The 15,678-nt window shown below is 39.2% G+C and overlaps 1 protein-coding gene across 1 annotated transcript in view; it reads left to right on the top strand.

Moving 5' to 3' along the window:
- Positions 1-1,702: 1,702 nt before the first annotated feature.
- The window catches only part of LOC121734339 (cytochrome P450 6k1-like), a 27,305-nt gene continuing 13,329 nt past the window's right edge, over positions 1,703-15,678 (top strand). The window contains exons 1-8 of the mRNA XM_042124872.1: positions 1,703-1,923; positions 2,968-3,168; positions 3,289-3,435; positions 3,582-3,766; positions 4,095-4,246; positions 4,572-4,690; positions 4,764-4,863; positions 5,228-5,476. Coding sequence (XP_041980806.1) covers positions 1,765-1,923; positions 2,968-3,168; positions 3,289-3,435; positions 3,582-3,766; positions 4,095-4,246; positions 4,572-4,690; positions 4,764-4,863; positions 5,228-5,476 — 1,312 coding nt within the window. The 5' untranslated portion in view covers positions 1,703-1,764. The remainder of the gene's footprint in view (positions 1,924-2,967; positions 3,169-3,288; positions 3,436-3,581; positions 3,767-4,094; positions 4,247-4,571; positions 4,691-4,763; positions 4,864-5,227; positions 5,477-15,678) is intronic.

The following is a 15,678-nucleotide window of genomic DNA, read 5'->3' on the forward strand; positions in this document are numbered from 1 at the left end:
TTGGCGTGAAAGCGAGACTGACAGACAGACAGACAGACAGACAGAGATACTTTTGGCGTTTGGCGTGAAAGCGAGACTGACAGACAGACAGACAGACAGAGATACTTTCGCATTTATAATATTAGTATAGATTATGTGCACACTGTTTTTGGGTATTTTGATTAATTAAGGGCCGCGCTACACCGGAATGGCGCTGCCATGCGAGGCGAGCACTTTCAGCGCTGCCATTCCGGTGTAGCGCGGCCCTAAGAGGGGTACCACTTACCAGGGTTTTAAAAAGTTTTTAAATTTGACACAAATTTTGTTGACACCGCGCGCTATAAACTAAAGTCCACGCAGATGAAGTCGCGGGCAACAGCTAGTTATGAATAAAAACAATATTATATAGTATAAAAGTAGGTATGATTAGTTCTGTTACAATAATAAAGTAAAAAATAAAACGCCATCTGTTTTCATATATTAGAATTAAAATGTTGATTGCATTGATATATTTTCTGGATGGAATATAGGCCAACACGGTACACTCGAACTCCTTTATTTTAGAGCGCCTTCTGTTGTCAACTTGTCACATATATTAGAAATGCAGTAGGAGTTCTATAAGATAAGATAAGATAGATTGATTATTATTATACCAAGTGATTATATTATTAAATATAATATTCTAACGTATTAAAAACTATAAACAAAAACATACTAATTAATAAGTATGATTAGTTCTATGTTACAATAAAGTAAAAAATAAATTGGATTTTTTATAATATTATACATAAAATATGTTTAAGATTTTTGAAATTTTATTTTAATACACATCCAAGACCCAGGAACATTGAAAACTTTTTGTTCCGCCTGCGGGACTCGAACCCAGGACCCCCGGGATGAGCGCTGGCCACGCGCAATGCGAATTCATTTTCATCGAAATTTTCATGGAAACGAGATATTTTCCCACATCAAAATGTAGCCTATGTCCTTTCTCAGACTCTAGACTAACTGTGTACAAAATGTCATTGCAATCGGTTCAGTAGTTTTGGCGTGAAAGCAAGACAGACAGACAGACAGAGATACTTTCGCATTTATAATATTAGTATGGATAGTATGGATTAGAAATGCAGTAGGAGTTCTATAAGATAAGATAGATTGATTATTATTATACCAAGTGATTATATTATTAAACATAATATTCTAACGTATTAAAAACTATAAACAAAAACATACTAATTAATAAGTATGATTAGTTCTATGTTACAATAAAGTAAAAAATAAAACGCCATCTGTTGAATCGTATTAGAACTAAAATGTTCATTGCATCGATATATTTCTGGATTTTTTATAATATTATACATAAAATATGTTTAAGATTTTTGAAATTTTATTTTAATACACATCCAAGACCCAGGAACATTGAAAACTTTTTGTTCCGCCTGCGGGACTCGAACCCAGGACCTCCGGGATGAGCGCTGGCCACGCGCAATGCGAATTCATTTTCATCGATATTTTCATGGAAATAAGATATTTTCCCACATCAAAATGTAGCCTATGTCCTTTCTCAGACTCTAGAATAACTGTATACAAAATTTCATTGCAATCGGTTCAGTAGTTTTGGCGTGAAAACAAGACAGACAGACAGACAGACAGACAGAGATACTTTCGCATTTATAATATTAGTATGGATGTCGTACGATCTTATCATTCTTAGCAAGTGTACACTACAAATTCATCTGCGTGTAGACGCGGTCATGTTCTAAACAATTAAAAAAACTAAAAAAAATGTTGTTAATAATTCTAGTGACGTCACTGTCAATTTTAGTGGCGTTGTTCTACATAAAGTGGTTGAAAGTGAGGAGCTACTGGGCCGAGCGCGGGGTCCCGTTTGTTCCGCCCAATCCTTTTATGGGTAACCTCACTTTCCTGCAGAGGAAAAACCCCGTAAGTTTTTTTTAACTCTACTAATATTTTATCATAATACAATATCCACTAAGGACCTGTTTCACCAATTCCCGATAAAGTGCCGGATAGGCTATCTACAACTTTTTTGACAGATTCTCCATACTCTATCTGTCAAGTTAAGTGGTGGATAGCCTATCCGGAACTTATCAGGAAGTGGTGAAACAGGCCCTTAATGTTTTAATTAAGTTATATTTTATACGTGGGAGAGCCATGCTTCGGCACCAATGGGCCGGCTCGACCGGAGAAATACCACGTTCTCACAGAAAACCGGCGTGAAACAGCGCTAGCGCTGTGTTTCGCCGAGTGAGTGAGTTTACCGGAGGCCCAATCCCCTATTCCCTTCCCTACCCTTCCCTATTCCCTTCCCACCCCTACCCTCCCCTATTACCCTATTCCCTCTTAAAAGGCCGGCAACGCACCTGCAGCTCTTCTGATGCTGCGAGTGTCCATGGGCGACGGAAGTTGCTTTCCATCAGGTGACCCGTTTGCTCGTTTGCCCCTTATTTCATATAAAAAAAAATATAAAAGGACGATAGGTCCACCTGCGAACCCTTTTTATAATTGAATGTAGCCCATGTCCTACCAGTTAAATGTATTTATTTAATCATACAAAGGGACAGACAAACAAACAACTTCGTTGTTTTGATGTAAGTACGTAAAATGCGCTCACAGCATCTCGAAGCCGAAGCTTGAAGAACTACTTGTACAAATAGGGCGCAGTGACGTAATTATGCGGAATTTCCGCCGCGGAAATTCGGCATAGTGTGTTTAGACACCACAAGCCAACCTAAAAGCAGAATTTAAAATGTTAGAATCGGTAGGTAGATCGGTAGGTATTATCTCAAAACAATAATATTAATATTATGACGTATGAGTGCTTAGTTAATAGTTAAATCAATTTTGTAAGACGTCGCCGTGTAGTAAATACTGACTTAATACCAACAACTACTACCACAAATATTTTTCCGTGGGTTTTCTCCATAAACTACCACTACCCTCTACTTTTTACGCCATTTCTTCCAGTCAATATGGATGCGCGAGGTGTACACGCGGTACCGCGCCCCCTACGTCGGCATGTGGCTGTTCTGGCGGCCGGCCCTCATCATCAACAGCCCCGAGCTGGCCCGCAACGTCCTGGTGCGAGACTCCGGAAACTTCCGGAACAAGTTCATGACAGCGAGCTCCAAGGATCCTATTGGAGCACTCAACTTGCTGTTCTTGAAGGTAATATTTTTATGAACTTTGATATGGAGAGAGTAGTAGATGATGGTGATTAAACTGCTTATTTAAAAGGTGTTTTGAATCTTTTTTACTCTTCTGATAAAAATAAATTATCATGTTCAGGACCCAGCCTGGACGAATCTCCGTCGACGCCTCACCGTAGCCTTTACATCGGCCAAGCTGAAGAGTGTACAGGCTGTGGCTGTCATCAAGTCCCATGATCTGGTGACGCGGATCCAGAATGATGGTCATAATAACATCAGCCTTCGGGTATGTATGATATATTCATACAACTCGCGCAAAGCCGAAAGATGATGTGATTTACAGTATTTGTAGTTGAATTTCTAGAATGGTGGCCACGTCGCGCGAGGCGCTATCGCCCTACCCTGAAACTGACTAAATGTGACCCTTTACAGACGATGTTCGCGGACTATACCACAGACCTCTTCAGCATAACCGCTTTCGAACTGGCGAGTGACGCAACCCTGACCGGCGAGGGAGCGATACGTGCCATCACAAAAGACTTCATGCAGTTCTCTGCCTACCGTGGCATTTCGTGGTGCGGGATATTCTTTTGGCCGGAGCTAGCTGACCTTTTTGGGTAGGTCTCGTTGTAACTCCTCTGGTGAGAGCGCCATCACTAGAATTGCGGTTCTCGTCTATTGCGAAATTAATGAAGCAGACAAGTATTTGAAATTGAAGTCCACGATTAGGCATACGTAGCGTAAGACTCTGCAAACACCTCTATGTTGACTCTTCGATCAATGCACCGACGATTTGAAGAAGGTGGCGGCCAGAGGATGGATGACTGCTGTTTGTTGGGGGAGGCCTGAGCCCAAGCAGTAAACAGCAATAACCTGATGATAGTCTAACACTACCTTTCGGAATATTAAAACGTGGTTAAGTAGATAATTTTTTTTTATTTTCAGGCTACCCTTCTTACCGAAGGAATCAACAGACACTCTGCGAAACATCTTCAAAATAATCTTCGAGCGTAAAGACGTAGAGCTGAACAAGGAGCCACGGACACTGTTGGATGTTCTGATGCAGCTGAAGAAGAAAAGTGAAGAGGATGATAATGGTATGCGCTACATAGATGACCTGCTACATGCTCTTGGTACATAGAAGTTTTGCTACACGATTTGCAACGTTAACCTTTTCCTACGTTGGTGATTAGATTGATACTGGCAAAAAACGTGCAACCAATAAGAGTCCGATATTATTTGATTTAAAGTGACCCTAATCGAACTCGTTGTCACGTTACGTAGATATACTAACACTGGCCGGAAACGCACCTGCAGCTCTTCTAATGTTGTGAGTGTCCATGAGCGACGGTAGTTGCTTTCAGTCAGGTTACCTCTTTTACTTGTTTGCCCACTTTTTTTATAACTAATACGATTTTTCAGAGGACTCGGAGGACTTCATCATAGCCCAGGCAGCGGTGCTGCTGATCGGAGGGTTCGACACCTCCGCCGCCACACTCACATACGTCATCTACCAGCTAGCCTACTCGCCTGAAGTACAGGTAAACTCTTAATACTACTACTTTGAAAAAAAAATTAGACTTTAATCTAAACCTATTCATTATATTATTTCAGGAAAAATTATATCAAGAGCTGTTGGAATTGAAGGAGAAACATGGCTACCAACTGGACGCTATCGTCGCAGAATCTACCTACATGGACTGTATTATTAAAGGTATTAATAATCATCTTAAAAATAGTTCTGACACCTCTATGTTGATGGTAATAGCTGAAAAAAATATTACATCAGTTTCTTTTCAAGATCTATATATTATTGTGGTATCTGTATAAAATTGTGGTTAATTTTGGATCCCACTACATAGAAAATGTGACAGCTTCTAACACAAAAGAATCTGTGCCTCCATCTCACTGACATGTACAGTCAATTATTATAAAGAGTGACAAATCATAATATTTATAGTCTATAAAATTATCTTTTTCACTTCACGAAGTTTGAAAATCGGCTGTCGTAGACGGGTTTGTAAAAAATACACTAGAGAATAAAATATAAAATGGAACTTACTAACGACTACTTCCAGAGGTCCTCCGAATTTTCCCACCAATGTCGTGGCTGGATAGAGTGGCTCTTGAAGACTATAAGGTGGACGAGCACCTCACCATCCCCGCTGGTATGCCGATCTACGTGAACGGAGTAGGCATGCAGGTGGACCCGCAGTACTACGACGACCCTTACACCTTCGACCCAGAGCGGTTCTCGGCCGAGAATGAGAAGAACATCCCCGCGTATACCTACATGCCGTTTGGAGATGGGCCTAGGGTTTGTATAGGTAATTTTTTTAAATTCCTATCTCACGAATTAAATTTCAAATCTATAATGTACAAAATGTAACAAAAATTAAGGAAATCGGCTGTAAAACTCTACCAAAAACTATCTTATCTTAAGTGTAATTATTTTACTGGCTGGTCTGGAAGGATGTTCTTTTTACAAGATTTTATTTACCTTTTTTTATTATAGAGTCTGCCATTAGACACCCTTAAACTTTCCTAAAGTATTAGATTTAGTCTTGCTAGACACCCTCAGTTGCTTCCCACTGCTGTGGGAAGCAACTGTCAAAAATATCCCGCACTGGAAGACGAGATTCTTCCACTCACCACGAAGAATATATTAAGTAACGAAATTGAGCTTTACTCTTTCTGGAAGATCCGCAAAGTAACCGCGACCGAAACTCCATAGTTGCTGGGCGTTCTTACCTTTGTAAAAACAGGTAAACTTTCAGCTTAACGAAACGAAGGAAAGTCTGGCCATCTCAGGCTCTTGGTCCATTATCCGTAATAGGAATCTCACAAATTAAATTTAACCAATTTTCTTGTTGATCTTTGACCTGTATATGCAAATCGCAGTTCAATTGCAGTTCAAACAACATGCTTTTTTAAGCATGCTAATAAGCATGCTGGTTTTGGCCATGTGTAACTGTACCATTACAAAGTATTCGCCGCTCGATCAGAACTAGCACTGCCATCTTGTAATGAGTTTTGGACGTGGGAGAGCCATGCTTCGGCACGAATGGGCCGGCTCGACCGGAGAAATACCACGTCCTCACAGAAAACCGGCGTGAAACAGCGCTTGCGCTGTGTTTCGCCGAGTGAGTGAGTTTACCGGAGGCCCAATCCCCTACCCTATTCCCTTCCCTACCCTCCCCTATTCCCTCTTAAAAGGCCGGCAACGCACCTGCAGCTCTTCTGATGCTGCGAGTGTCCATGGGCGACGGAAGTTGCTTTCCATCAGGTGACCCGTTTGCTCGTTTGCCCCCTTATTTCATTAAAAAAAAAAAAAGACTGCTTATCATATCCGTTCATATCATCCAAGTACGATTTTGTATGAGATTGTATTATGAATTATAGCTGGTGTCACTTGAGTTAATACTATTTACTTTGCATCCATTCCCCTGTGAAATAAGCGCAAGATAGACTTGTAGACCTGTGTTTTTATGTAGTGATTTCATGCCAAAAAGGTAATTAATTAATTTCAGGTAAGCGTTTTGCAATGATTGCCATGAAGAACGCCATGGCAGCAGTTATTCTGAACTACAAGGTGGAGCTCTGTCCGGGAAGCCCCAAGCCCTTGGAAGCCAAGGTCGAGAAGAGAGGACTGTTCCTGATGCCGGGAGAGGACCTGCAAGTTAATTTCATACCGAGAAAATAATTAATAAAGATCACCTTGACCATAAGACCACCCTATATTGTGGACTGTATGATTTTTGTTGATATTATTTATATATCTATATTTGAGCTTTGATGACTTCAAATTAAATCACTCTTAAGTCTTCACTTCTGTGGTTTTGGAAAAGACAATACTTTATTACTTTTAGAAAGAAACATCTCAAATACTAATTTTTAAGGAACACAACAATTACGTATTTTAGCTAATAAACCTAATACAGTCAAAGGGACCGAACATATTGTGTCGATTTCAGTTTAACAATATCTTTTAAACGTGGGAGAGCCATGCTTCGGCACGAATGGGCCGGCTCTACCGGAGAAATACCACGTTCTCACAGAAAACCGGCGTGAAACAGCGCTTGCGCTGTGTTTCGCCGAGTGAGTGAGTTTACCGGAGGCCCAATCCCCTAACCTATTCCCTTCCCCTCCCTACCTTCCCCTATTCCCTTCCCTTCCCTCCCCTATTACCCCATTTCCCTCTTAAAAGGCCGGCAACGCACTTGCAGCTCTTCTGATGCTGCGAGTGTCCATGGGCGACGGAAGTTGCTTTCCATCAGGTGACCCGTTTGCTCGTTTTCCCCCTTATTTCATAAAAAAAAAAATCTTAGAAATACAACTTCCTAAAATATGTTCGCCGCCCTTTTCATCGTTGTGTCCACAACACTTAAGGTGGATTCCCACGACCCGCTAGGCGACAGGCCTCGCCAGGCGCTGCATCACCTGTGTAGGCCTATCACGGCCTGTACGTGAGCGTTCCCACGGCAGATGTCGGCCTGTTGACTGACGTTCAAGGGCGTCGCCAAGGGGGGGCAGGGAGGGGCCGCTGCCCCCCACCTAGAGATTCTAAAAAAGTTGCCAAATATACTTAATGCAAACAACGACCACTATAATATTAAAATCTGGTAATTAAAAAAAATACGCTGTACGCTGTACACTTATTCAAATTCCTTCGTATTCTTTTTTTCTAATAAATTATATTATAACTTATTTACTTACAAGTTTTTTATTGCATAGTCAAGAGCTCGTGCTCGTGTAGCTTTCCACATTGGACTCTGTACTGTCACAGAATATATACAATCGCTGTAGATCATTTACTATGTAAGGCAAGTTTGCTACAACTGAAAAGCTTCATGTGCTGTCGACTTTACCTACAATCCATACCTACTTTTCTCATTTATAGAGAATGAGAAAAGTATGAATTGTAGTAGATAAGGTCAACTTGCCCCCCCCCCCCCCTGCGCCATCGGCTGGCGACGCCCTTGCTGACATTCCAACATGAGCAGTGGTAGTGACAGTGATAGCTCCATCTGAAAAATTAGCTTTTATGCGTAACTACGCATCATGGACATCATTCTTATTTTTATGTTAAGGCGACGAACTATTTAATTTTCATAAAGAGTTAAAAACTCGAATATCAGCTCGTTCGTCCACACCATCATGTGCGGGACCGACTGCTCTAGAGCGGTCGCATTGAAGTCGTACAGTCCGTGTATTGCGCATAATGAATTTAGAATGGAAACTGCAGATCCCTGTGCGGCAACCGCATCTTGCAGTCGGTCTCGACTGCAAGATGCGGTCCGTCCATGGCCGGCCTTACCCGATTCTTTGTTATGCAAATTTTTTATTTATTTAACAGTTTATTGCACACAAAAACATTTAACAAATTATACAGATGAAGAAAAACGCTACAAAAGGTACTGCTTATTTCTAAAGAAATTTCTTCCAGCAACCCTAAGAAGAGAAATTTGATCACAAACAACAGATAGGGCGTGCAAAAACAGAAACGAATAATATAAATTATAACTATGTAAGTAATACAAAATTATTATTAAGTATTTTTTTTTATTTAATGAAATAAGGGGGCAAACGAGCAAACGGGTCACCTGATGGAAAGCAACTTCCGTCGCCCATGGACACTCGCAGCATCAGAAGAGCTGCAAGTGCGTTGCCGGCCTTTTAAGAGGGAATAGGGTAATACGGGAGGGTAGGGAAGGGAAGGGAAGGGAATAGTTGAGGGTAGGGAAGGGAATAGGGTAGGGGTTAGGGGATTGGGCCTCCGGTAAACTCACTCACTCGGCGAAACACGCCGGTTTATTATACATATTATGTTCAAAAAAAAATTTTTTTTCAACAGGTATTCTAGATTTTTCATGAAAAAAAGTTCTTATAAATTAGATTCAGCAGCTCGTTCGCGAGGGCTCCGTTTGAGTTTTGTGTTGGGTACCATCGAAGAAATTAGGCAGTTGACGGACCTACGTCAATTGGTTGGATTATTGACCAATGACCAGTTTCTGTTTCTGTTTTCTGATTTTTTGTTTTTTTTAACAGGAGTTTATCTTTTTACTATTGCTTTTAACCTTTGGTTCGCACTCGCAGAGGGTGCAGGCCCTCTCTCCTGAAGACCAGGTAAGCCATGAAGAGCGGAGGCTATTATAAAGATCTTCCTTTGGAGGCCCTTAGTAAATCAAAATATGCCAATTACATTTTGAAAAGTCTTGGCTAGGGGCTCTTTCGTTATTGTCACGGGGTCAGTATAAAACTAAAACAGGAATTAAAAAGATTAAAATTCAAATTCAAAATTCGAATTCTTTATTAAGCATACAATAATATACAGTAGTATAAAAGCTAGGTAGCGTACATCACGTCGTCTAATCCCATGCTAAGTAAAAACTTGTGTTATGGCAATCAGACAACGCGCAACGGATGCACGCCGAACAATTATTTCATCCTAATATATTATATTATTTACACATTCACACACACAATCACACTACACTTTATCACGTAAAGTCTCTTTCGGTGACGTGATGCGCGCTTCGTTCGGGAGCCTCCCCCGGAACCTCCGGTAAACTACACCGGCAGGCCAGAACTCCTCCACCTCGAAGATGGATAAAACTTGAGTCGGCACTCTCACCACAAAGGAACTGAAATTCACTTTGTGGCGAAAGTGCAGACGCTCCACCCTCAAGGTGTAGGTGGTCTTCTCGCGGATGTAGTTTACGACGTCTTCGACCGTCATGGACCAGTGCAGGCGCGACACGTAGAGCGGCGTCGCGGGCACCTCGCTCCGCAGGCGCAGCTCGGGCACATAAAGTGCGGTGCCGCGGTGGTTGCGGACGGTGGGCTTTAAATTAAAGTTCATTTTATATCAATGTATTCCCACTTGATATAAGTAGTCATAATTATTATATCATCATAGGATTCTCCTACAATCACACTTCAATAGTTTGGGTGTAATTAAGAGGATACACCAGGGCCTAGAGAAATGAAAAAAAAAGTACGTGTAATACCTATAGCTGTCTCCCTTACCTCAAGCCTATACCGTAGAACGCGATAGAGACAACTGCAGAAAATCAACGATTCGTTGTCCCCTAATTCCTTCTCCAAAACTTAACCGATTTAAGTACTTTTTTCATTAAAGATTAAAGAAGGACTTGAGCTGTGTTCCTATGTTTTTTTTTTTTGTATAATCTAGCCAAATCTGTTTTCTGGATGTTTGAACACAGCAGAAAATCAATTTAATAATTAAATTACGTTAAAACATAGGGACATTGTATTAGTGGCTGTAGATATTCAGGAAAAAATAATAATTCTACTAGCATTATCCAGGGAGGAAACAGGGGACAACGTTTGTATGGAAAAAAGGGCGGTGTGGACTCCTCTTAAGCGTGACACAATTCGGACAGCATTTATTATCTAATCTTATAAGTAAGTATACTAGCTGTTGCCCGCGACTTCGTCCGCGTCAGCAAAATGTGATAAGAAAGATAATAAAAAAGAGAAACAAAATCCCCTTTTTAGGGTTCCTAAGTTATAAAAAAAGTGAAATATATCCTCCTCCTTTTCGGAAGTTATTTAAAAAGTAGCCTAAGTTATTCCTTACTACATCAGCTATGTGCCTAAAAAAGTCCCGTCAAAATCGCTCCAGCCATTTCAGAGATTAGCCGGAACAAACAGACAGACAGACAGACATACAGACAAAAATTGAAAAAAATTTTGTTTTGGTGTCTGTACCCTATATACATTCATATGCATTTAGTAAAAAACGGTTCTTTCAATATTACAAACAGACACTCCGATATTTTTATTTATATGTATGTACTAGCTGTTACCCGCGACTTTGTCCACGTCAACAAAATGTAAAATACGTAGGTAAAAAAATAAAAAAGTGAAAATAATTATGTGCTCCTCCTTTTTGGAAGTCGGTTAAAAAGTAGCCTAAGTTACTCCTTATTACATCAGCTATCTGCCAATAAAAGTCCCGTCAGAATCGGTCCAGCCATTTCGGAGATTAGGCGGAACAAACAGACAGACAAAAATTCTAAAAATTGTTATTTTGGTGTAAGTACCGTCTAAATATTCATATTATGCATGTAGTAAAAAACGGTTATTTTAATATTACAAACAGACACTCCAATTTTATTTATATGTATAGATGTATGTATGTATGTATGTATAGATGTATAGATGTATAGATAAAATTCTCGTGTCACAATGTTAGGCAGCGTACTCCTCCGAAACGGTTTTACTGATTTTAACCTATATTATGCAACAATATGCATATTCAGTGGGTCTGAGAATCAGCTACTGGGTACTTTTTATATTGATAAGTGCATTTGTTGAATAAATAATAGTAAATTATTACAACTCGAGATTGCACGGCGACCATCGTTTGTGGGACGGGATAGCGATGGACGTTGTCATGGTAACATACTTATCTAGACGTCGCTTCAATAAAATAATATGGGTGAAATACTTGATTTATATTTTGGCAAAGCAACGTTTGCCGGGACAGCTAGTAATAATATTAGTGACCGACCGAACTTTCGGTTTCGGTTTCGGTTTCGGCCAGTTTCGGCCAAAAAATCTAGTTTCGGCCTTAGTTTCGGTTTCGACCAAAATATAGCCGAAACCGAAACTCATGCATCGTTCGGTAAACTTCGCAGTTAACTCGAGCTTGCTTGCCAGCGAGGCCCTAGATCAGTCACCACCATCTATTTAATCATGTTTTGAGATTATGTATTCCAGTATACCCCCAAATCAAAAATTAGCACTTCGTTTTATTTTCATTAAATTGTGTTAACTTATTGTTATCGAAATTATATTATTGAATTTTTTTTCTACGATAAAAGCAGGCTTATTTAATATATATAACTGTTGGCAAATTACGTGCTATTTTAACAATGTTTCCCAAACAAACGATTTAGTAAATGCTATGATAAATTGATTATATTGTGTGTGAACTTTATTTACTTAAGAATTTTGTTTGACTGTGAGATTATAAGATATCTTAGGATATATCTTGTGAGATTTATCTAGTAAATCATCTCGCCTCACTCTTTTTTTTTTGGGCACGCAATCTCTTAGGACTTAGACCGTTCCTACCCTGCTAGAATCTTATCTAGCCCACTTCCCCGTAAGCTTCACTCTTGCGGCCCTCAGTATATTTTATTTTTCAGGTTTAGTGGTAAAACGCCTTTTGGAGAAAAAAAATGTGACGTCAACTGCAAGTTTGCTTAGTCATTTCGTTTTGAACTTCGAACGCGGTCGTGTCCACGTCTCCCATAAAAATAATATACTACAATTATTGATTTTGTTTTCAGTAGTACATCGTTCAGTAGTATGTCTAAGGGAGGATTTCACCGGTCGCACAACTTCGTTTTATAAAATTTAGTTCTCATTAAATGCATTTCTACGGGGATCAATAAAAAGCAAGAAACGATATATAAACTACCCAAACGCATCATTTTTTTCGTCTATGATTTTCGATTCGCCATGACACTACACTGGCAGGATTTTAACGGTTTTAATTAAGTTTAACCGTGCAACATTGGACGTTCTGAAGATAAAACTCGGATTTGTTGTGAACTTTATGTTAGTGAAATGCAATTTGGTGCTATAAACGCGTTTATATGTGTAGAACCAATTTAGTGTACACTAAGCGCGTTTTATTTCTTAGGTGAATCGCACCTAAATAAAATGACTTCAAATAACTTCTGCTCTTGTTTCTCAGGGTAATCCTTCGTATAATATCTTTATTATAATACATTGAGGGGAATTTCACCAATCACACTTAAACGTTTTATTAAACTAAGTTCTCATTGAACAATGAACGCGTTTATATGGCGACGTGAATCTCGTTTTGTTTCAAATAGATTTTACATTCTTCATATTTTAATCGCGATTAATGAATCTAAGTTTACGTTATACGTTTGATTGATGATTTTTATACGGTTTTATCATCTTTGAGCCTTGTCACGTTGTTTTAGTAACAAATAGCAAGAAACGATAAATAAGCTAACCAAACGCATATCTGTGAAAACTGTCAACTTAACAATTTTTTCGCCCATATTTTTCGATCTGTCATACACTTCACCGACAGGAGTCAGGACATGTGTTTTATCAAGGTAAAACTCTAATATTAGGCGTTCAGAAGATAAAAATCAGATTTGCTGTGAATGAGACGAAACGCATCTACTTAGAATCGTATAAAAAAACGGAATATAGTACAAAAAGTTATTCGAATCTAAGAATAATAATATTTATGGTAAGAAATGTCGCAAAAAGTAAAAAATTCAATGTGGTACTTTTTCTTTAGTTTGAAAAATTGTAATTTATGTTAAAAATCAATAAATTTCAGTAATAAAAAAAATCGTAATTTTAAATGTTCGGTTTCGGTTTCGGCCGAAACTAAGAGTAAGGCTGAAAGTTCGGTTTCGGTTTCGGTTTCGGCTGAAATATCAGTTTCGGTCGGACACTAAATATTATATACTTATATAAGTAATTTTTTTTATCATTATCTAATCTGAACGAGATAAAATGAACACTCGATAAGAGAATTAATAAAAAAAATAATTTACTTACCTACTAATAAATAAATCTTAATATTATTTTAAATTAGTAATTAAATATTTATGTGTTTTAAGCACGTTTTATGTAAAAAATTGATTTGAATATTGTTAGCGTAAAATATACGGTACCTATTTTGTATGATGTAATTTTGCTAAAATAATCCATACTAATATATATATAACATAATGCCAAAGTCTGTCTGTCCGTCCGTCCGTATGTCTGTCTGACTGTTACCTCTTCACGTCCAAGGCAGCAGAACCAATTTTTTGTGTTATTTGATAAGGATTATAAATTTTATATATTATACTAGCTGTTACCCGCTACTTCGTCCGCGTAAGTAAAAATATGTCCTCCTCCTTTTTGGAAGTCAGTTAAAAAGTAGCCTAAGTTACTCCTTATACATCAGCTATCTGCCAATAAAAGTACCGTCAAAATCGGTCCAGCCATTTCGGAGATTAGCCGGAACAAACAGACAGACATACAGACATACAAAAATTCTAAAAATTGTTATTTTGGTGTAAGTACCGTCTAAATATTCATATGCATGTAGTAAAAACCGGTTATTTTAATATTACAAACAGACACTTCAATTTTATTTATATGTATAGATGTATAGATTTACATGCTACGGTATTTAATGTATCATAGCCAAAAGTGTTGGAACAGGGTAGTTTTAAATAACTTCAGCAACATGATCTGTCACCTCAGTCTACGAACTCTACGCGTGGCCACGGCCGGTGTAAAGCAGAGGAACGGCCAGGAATTGGAAAAGTGCAATAATATAAAATAATAATTATTATGTAAGATTTTAGAGTAGTGATGACTTTGATGAAGTCGCGAGCATGAGCTAGCTTTATTTTTATAATATTATGTTTCTTGTTTTGAAGAGTTTGTTTGTTTGTTTGTTTGAACGCGCTAATCTCAGGAACTACTGGTCCGATTTGAAAAATTCTTTCAGTGTTAGATAGAAAAGTAAGATCGCCATCTACAAGTCTGTAATAAGGCCAATACTTATGTACGGATGCGAGACCTGGACGCTTACACTCGATGAAGAGAATAAATTACTGGTAGCCGAAAGAAAAATCCTCCGCAATGTTCTTGGGTCCGGTGAAGACAGGAGACGGAGGAACTAGAATCCGAACCAACGCCGAAGTTGAGGACCTCATGGCTGAGCCCAATATTATTGGCGTAACAAAAGCCCAGCGACTCCGATGGCTCGGTCATGTTGCAAGAATGGGGGAGGATCGTGCCACTAAAATGGCGTTTCTTGGGCGTCCGACCGGACGACGACCTGTCGGCCGTCCACGGTACCGGTGGCTAGATGTCGTGGAGTCGGACCTGCGCGATCTTCAAGTCACAGAGTGGCAAGAAACTGCGCAAGACCGCGACAAGTGGCGCAAACTCGTGTCGGAGGCCAAGATCCACTTTGGGTCGCTGAGCCATCGTAGTAAGTAAGTAAGTAAGTAAGTGTTAGATAGCCTACTTATCGAGAAACGCTATAGGCTATATTTTATCACGCTAAGACCAATAGGAGCGAAGAAATAGAGAAAAGTGTGGAAAAAACGGGGTAAATTATTTGAAAGGGCTAATATTTGAACGTACTGGTGAAATTTTTATGTTATTTGGTACACATAAAGAATAGACCACGTGGAAGGATATAGGTTTCTTGTTTTGCTGAAAAATTTACGGTTTCCGTGACATTCCTAAATTACGCGGGCGAAGCCGCGCGGAACATCTAGTAAATCATATCCACGGTTACTATGACCTTATCATTCGCAAGTGTGCACTACAAATTTATCTGCGTTTAGACGCGGTCATGTTCTAAAATTTAAGCAATAAAAAAAATGTTGCTTATAATTTTAGTTACATTGCTGTGTGGTTTGTCTGTGTGGTTCTACATAAAGTGGTTGAAAGTCCGAAGCTACTGGGCCGAGCGCGGGGTCCCGTTTGTCCCACC

The sequence above is a fragment of the Aricia agestis genome, chromosome 15 (genome assembly GCF_905147365.1).
Source record: "Aricia agestis chromosome 15, ilAriAges1.1, whole genome shotgun sequence".
Taxonomy (NCBI): domain Eukaryota; kingdom Metazoa; phylum Arthropoda; class Insecta; order Lepidoptera; family Lycaenidae; genus Aricia; species Aricia agestis.